The sequence below is a fragment of the Alligator sinensis genome, unplaced genomic scaffold (assembly GCF_000455745.1).
Source record: "Alligator sinensis unplaced genomic scaffold, ASM45574v1 scaffold1232_1, whole genome shotgun sequence".
Classification (NCBI taxonomy): Eukaryota; Metazoa; Chordata; order Crocodylia; family Alligatoridae; genus Alligator; species Alligator sinensis.
The window spans coordinates 1,094,753-1,101,588 of NW_005842537.1; the positions used below are offsets into that span (position 1 = coordinate 1,094,753).

Genomic DNA, 6,836 nt, shown 5'->3' on the forward strand with positions numbered 1-6,836 from the left:
TGGGGTGGGGCATGTGGGCCCTGTGGGGGGGCTGGTAGCCCCTGCAGGGGCCATTTGGCCCCTGTTGGGCTATAGCCTCTGTGTGGGGGCCATAGTCCCTGTGGGAGGGCAGCAAAATATATATTCATGAAACATGTATTTAGAGTTCACTTTATTATTATGATAAGAGACTTGCTTTAACACTGTAGATATATCAATACAACATTGTCCAACTGATCTCTTGTCTCTGCCTCTCTCTCTCTTTATAGTGGTCTTTTGTTTTACTTGTGGAGGAACATGGATTTGGGGGTATTTTACAGAGTGACTTTGGGATTTTTTTTTATCAGGGATTTTTCAGTTTTCCAATAGGGAACACCAGAATTCCTGCCAGGGAGGCCAGTGGCAGGACCCTGCCTGCTCAGAGCCAGCACCTTGGACCCAGCTGGCTATGGCTGACAGGCTTTGATAGTTCATAGCAGGTCACCACACCCAGAACATCTTTCAGGCAATAGCTGCCCAGATGGCCGGGCAGGGGGCACACATGGCAGTAGTGCCACACGGAGGCCAACCCTGTAGCCACAGCCCACTGGCTGCTGGCCCCGAGGGGAAGATGGCTCCACTGGGTGGGGGCGTGGGTCTGGCAGGTGACAGCAGGTCACAGCCAGGCAGCAGCCCCCACTGCCAGAGTGCCTCAGTGGGTAGAGGGTGCAGGGAACTCTCAGGGCTGCTTCAGCAGTCCAGCTGGCACAAGGGGCAGTGTCCCCAGGTACCTGTTCAGATACCTGTTCAGCCTCAGCAAGAGGAAGCTGACGGGGGACCTGGTGGCTGCCTACAAACTCATCAGGGGAGATCAGCAGCAAATAAGTAGAGCCCTTTTCTCCCCAGCACCACCTGGGGTGACGAGGAACAATGGTAATAAGCTGATGGAGAATAGGTTTAGATTAGAGATCAGAAGGCAATATTTTACAGTTAGGGTGGCCAAAATCTGGAACCAGCTTCCCATGGAAGTGGTCCTCGCCCCTACCTTGGGCAAGTTCAAGAGGAGGTTGGATGATCACCTGTCTGGGGTCTTGTGAACCCAGCATCCATTCCTGCCTGTGGCAGGGGGTCAGGCTAGATGATCTGTTCAGGTCCCTCCTGACCCTAGCTACTATGATACTATGATACCAACTGGCTAGGCCCCAGACGCTCCTGAGAGAGAGTAGCCCTGAGCTACTTGCCAGGGTGGCTTTTTATACTGCTGGGGCCAGGACAGGTGCTGGCCCCAGGCTCTAGCTCTCCCTGGCTGCGGATCCGGGAGGAGCCAGGCAGGGTTATTTTGCCCCAAGTGGCACAATTTGCTCCACAACAAAGTGCATGTCCAAGCACGTGCACTGAGGCAAAAAGCCCCGGCTCAAATTTGCACCGCTTCTATTTAAGCAGCTGCAAGCACATGCGCTTGCGTGTGTGGATGCGCCCAATGAATCTATAACCATTCCTATGAACTTTAAATGGCAGAAATAATGTTTGTGGTGTTTTGCTATACAACAAGTACTTGGATGCTATTGGAACAATTTATCAGATAATAGCACTAATTGTAGGAAGGAGAGAGTGATCCAAGAGTTAAAGAATCATCGTGGATTTAAACAAAATTGTTATATATAAGGTATGTGAAGTGATCTTTCCACTCTACTCAGTGTAAATAAGGCCTCAGCTGGAAGACTGTTTTGAGTACCATTTAAACATTCAGACCAGTTAGAGTCTACAGAGTAATGAAAGTGGTCAGGGGTCAAGAATATATCACCTTTAAGGAAACAATATGAAAGAATTTGATTTGAAAGAATTATTTTTTTCAGACTGGTAAAGAGAAGACTAAAGGGAGACATGATGACCATCTGCAGATATGTAAAAGAGGAGGTAATGTATTGTTTTCCACTTCTGTTGGGGTAGGACAAGAAGTAATGGGCTTCAACTGAACTAAGGGACATTAGATCACAGTTTTTGTGAGGACATGGATCTGTTTTGCATGCTTGAGAGAGCCTGATGCAGAGGAACCATCTAGTTCTGGATTGCTGTCAGGGTTAGTCATAAAATATGTGCCAAGCTGATCAGTCCTGTCAAGACAGGAATTTCTGTATGTGCACAGAAGCAGAATTTTAGGTGCTTGGGTAACATTAAGGTTTAAAATTGATGTGCCTGAGGGGAGTTTAAATACTGCTGGGATTAGGCACCAGCTGAGCAGGAGCCTTTAGGATTGTAATTTTGGATTTAGGCAGGTAAATCCTGCCCAAGTCTCTCTCTCTCTGGATCTTGCTCCAACTTTTACAACCCACCTAAGTAGATCAGTATGATATTACCATTTTACGTATAGGGGAACTTAAGCATACAGAAGGTCTGACTGGCCACAGAAGGCCTCTGACTTCACTAATACTGGCTGTAGGTAATAGTGCCAATTCAGAGATAAAGTTACATCATTATCTCATGTGTTTTTAAAGGAACCACTGTAGCAGCTGGCAGAGATCTGCTAATTAAATGAAGCCATATTGTGCCATTGAGGTTTCATCAGAATCCATCAGAAATATAATTCTTTTCAAATATTCATGGCAGGATGTAGCTCCAAGTAATGACCACAGAATTTGGCATGTAATCTTGGGATTTGTATGTTTTATGTTACTTAAGTGCATTCAACTGTTGAAAATTATTGCCTATACTTGCTGCCACATTGGTGGAACAGCCCCTTGAGGTTTACTCCTTAAAAAAGTTGCTTCTCCATGGCCAAAAGCTGCCATATACTCCCTCACTGCACTTGCTTAGGAGGTCAAGTTTAGGATTAGGTGTGGGAAGAGTTTACTTCACTCCAGCTACTTTGGTCTGAGAGCAGTTCTGAGTTATCATAGCTTCCCATAGCTACTGAGGAGAAACTTCTTGGGCTGATCATAAGAAAGAAGAAACTTTTACATTTCAGGGTGATTTTGTAGGGCTGGCAGGTAGGAATAAATTTTCTTACCTATAAACATTTCAGGGAGATTTTGTATAAAATTACTGGAGTAAGGTAAACATGGAGCTCAACTGTGCTATTTTTATAGACTCACGACTAAGTTTTGAGCTGTGACTTTCACGAATCTCAGTACAAGTGGGCTTTGCTCACCCTTACTTGAGCCCTGGGGCAACTTATTTAGCTAGTTAAAACAGTTTTTAAAAAATCATTGCATACTTGTATATGTAGGTGCTTAAAGATATCTGTGAGAACATCTCCCAGAAATGTAATTTGGTAACTGTTGTATTATTTTATTTCAGGATTGTGCTGCCTGTTTTCAGTGCATCTTTGCTTCCAAGATGGACTTATTAAATGAAATCTGGGCCTGTGACAAGCCCCAGCCACAGAATAATATTGCTTTTGAACTAGAGAGAGTGGTAGAAGTTCTTATGATTTTAGTAGCTTTTAAACTACTGTGCTACTAAACCCTGTAGATTACCCAGCTTGCTATCTGGTCTTATATAGAGAGACTCTTTCCTTCTAAAATATTTCTCCAGTCCTTTGCATTTTCATGGTATTAATGGCATTTATTGCTACTAAAATCTCCAATCAGTTTCAGATATTGGCATCTACTATTTATGCATACACTGTAAATTATGCCTAACAGATATTGTACTTACCAATACCTGTCACCAAACATAAATGCAAAGCACTTACAATCAGACAGGCAAAGAAAGGAGGAGGTCAGGGGTTTTGAACCAGAACAAGCATTTTGAGTATGCTGAACAACAATTTTATAGAGCAAAGATTCATAGTTAAATTCTTACCCAGGAAGACAAGGCCCACACTCTGCATCATTCTCTTTATCACCAGGTGTCATGACAGTAGCTCGAAAAAATCCCTCACAATCTTTGTGGCGCCTGCATATCTGGTAACCTCCTTTAGAAAACTTCTCAGATGGACAAGGAATGCAGCCGTAGTCTTCATCTTTGGTACCATATCCACATGTCTGTATGATAGATCACAGAACTGCATTTTGCATTACCTTCTAGGAAAAAAGAACATTCACAGCATACCCCCCACTTTCTGGCTTTGTGATGCTGAGGAATAGGAGAACCGGGTTTGTGGTTCAGTCTCTTGTTATCTGTATTACACAGGCTGTGGAATAATGTGGAAGGGGAGAAGAGAAAAGACACCGTCTTGTATTTCCAAGAAGTGACATCTTCTGCCACTTATATCGTATTTCTGACAGATTTTAAAGTGAGTTTCATGTACATCTCATCTAAAAAATGATGACAATGAAATAGGATACTTTGGATTAAAGAGTAAAGCAAAAAAATATGGGCAAACCTAACGACTCCAGCAGAAATGTCAGTGGTCTCTTCACTGATGTGTAGGGAAGAAGCCTGCTTCACAAAGGCAACATTTGCATGAAACTGGGTAACCCCTGAATTCAAATTTCCCAGATGAGCATTAAATTTTGATTAAATAAAACTAATACCAACTGGTTATTACAAACATATTTAATCAGGATTAGCAACTGTGCAAAATTCTTACAATAGGATGTTTAGCCTATTAAAATCAAACAGGATTTCAGTAATTTGTTTTTTAATACACAACAACTATCTACAGTAAATTAAATGGGTATTTGGGAACTGTAATTTAAAATGTTGCAGAGGCTTCCAAGTTTCTTTGATGCCAAACTATCTGAGCAGGAGAGCAAAATTAAACTCTGTATGTGGGGAGTCAGAAAACATTTCAAGCTATTCATCACACAAGAGCTGCAGTGTTAATGCCAGTTTTTAAATAGCTGGCCAGCTGATATACAAGAACTGAGCTGAGAATGCACTGCCAAAATTGTGAGAGAGAGAGATTTTTATATTGGACCTGTTTTAAAATATTGCTTTTAAGAAACCATTTGTGGAATGTGATTTACTGAAGTATAAATGAGTGAAACCCTGGTCCAGCAAAACACACAAGCAGTCCCATTCAATTAAAGTTAACTATGTATATGTTCAGCTGTTTGCTGGATTATTATCTGAGGTTCTTGCCTCTTTCTCTTTAATATTAAAATAAAAGAACCATGTTATAAATCATTGCCATCTCTGAAAAATTAACAATATATTTGTTCAAAGACATGCTTGCTTCAAAGACAAGATCTGAACTTGTACAACATCTTTTAGCCACGGATCTCAACTTGCATTTCGGTCATCTCAGCCCCAGAGTGCTTTTGTATGATAGATGGTAAGCACACTGAGATCCATAATTGCTTCTGTTTAGCAGTGTACACAGGCACTAAACTGCACTTCCATCAAATCCCATTATGAATAATACATTTGTTTTTGTAGGTCATCTTTTCATATGTCATCTCTTGGGCTGGAATTTTACAACAAGATTATGAGAATCTGAACTTACCATGTAAGGTTCTTCTCCGGGCTGGCACTGGGGACAGTCGTGGCACATCCCAGTGGTCTGGTTGTAGTACTCATTTTCACCACAGTTGGAATACTCAGCTTTTGCAGAGTACACCAGCGAAACCTGTCACCAAACGTAAATGCTTGAAATCATTGTTATTTTCATCACCTAGTTTTCTCATTACAGGCTTGTTATTCTTGCTAAACAGCTCTGGTTTGGAAGGCTGACTAGACTGACTTTCAGGCTAAAACAGTCTTAGCTTGGCTGCCTAGAAATGGAGAAAGAGTGAAGCATGGGTGTTCAAAGATAAATATTCCAACAAAATAGGGGCTGTCCTAAAAGGCAAGGGGTTGAATTGGGTTTACTAGTGTGTAAATATGGAAGGATGATGGATCTTTATCCATACATCACAGAAGGCTGCACTACCTCACTTTTACATGTCTTGCAACCTAGTGGAATCAAGTGAGGTATGTAACTTCAGGTTAGGTAGGTTCCCTGTACAATGCATGGAGTGAGTTAGGTGAATGGGATCCACAGATTCTAGCACACTGAAAATGGAGTTGCATTAGCTAACTAACAGGACAAACTGGGAAGAGAGGGATACTAGCTGCCTTCCTCTGGGCTTCAGGGAGACATCTGTCTCCAATTAGAATTCACAGCTCTGATTCCTCCCCTAGAAAGAGGTTCCTATGCCAGCCCTTTTTCCCAAAACACAAGGGAAGGGGTTGGTGTCTGTCCATCACTTTTGTCTGACAGTCTAGTGATTAGAGCACACACCCATGATGTGGGAGACCTGTCCTTGAAGTCCTGGGTGAGTTATCTAACAACTGGGCTATTGCATAAAGGGAAACAACCAACAGATCCTTTGTTTTGTGCTTAGATAGGTGTGCTCTCCCTCGTCCACCCCAGTAGGATAAATAAGGGAATGCCTGGTATATAGATGGCAATGGGGTTTAGGTGTGAGCTAGAAGCCTAATTGTTCAGCATTACCAAGTTATAGGCAGTTCATGGTATGCCCACAAGCAGAGCCTAAGCCCATCCCTATTCAACAAAGTATTTAAGGACATGCTTGAGTCAGTGGAGCTAAAGTGTGTTCTTAGTGTCAAGTAAATGTCTAAATGCTTTACTGAAGAGAAACGAGATGCCAAAAGAGGGCCTAAGATAAGAATCTTTTATTTAAATTAGCTGTAGAAAAGCTATGTTAATTTACTGGAGTTTATCAAAATGACATATCTCTTTTGTACCATAGTGTTATCCTGAGTATCCAAATACCTACCACCAACATAGGGAACATATGAGTCCATTTAGGTTCAGCCAGGTGTGCCATACTGTCTTGATGTTTTACCTAAAAAGACAGGATATGAATAAGTATTCTGGGCTGCTGTCAAAATATACACAAGGTGTCTTGTAATTAAACTGATAGTGTAAGAGTGATATCTTACCCCCACTGCCTGCTTCCTCAGCTCCCCTGAGCGCCCCCAACCCC

General features: G+C 42.2%; 1 protein-coding gene across 1 annotated transcript in view; it reads right to left on the minus strand.

The window, feature by feature from the left end:
• The window catches only part of EDAR (ectodysplasin A receptor), a 42,756-nt gene extending 36,073 nt beyond the window's left edge, over nt 1-6,683 (minus strand). Inside the window, exons 1-3 of the mRNA XM_014523793.2 lie at nt 6,627-6,683; nt 5,351-5,473; nt 3,763-3,944 (exon numbers count right to left, since the gene is read on the minus strand). Of these exons, the coding sequence (XP_014379279.1) occupies nt 3,763-3,944; nt 5,351-5,473; nt 6,627-6,677 (356 nt within the window). The 5' untranslated portion in view covers nt 6,678-6,683. The remainder of the gene's footprint in view (nt 1-3,762; nt 3,945-5,350; nt 5,474-6,626) is intronic.
• Between the last annotated feature and the right edge of the window lie 153 nt (nt 6,684-6,836).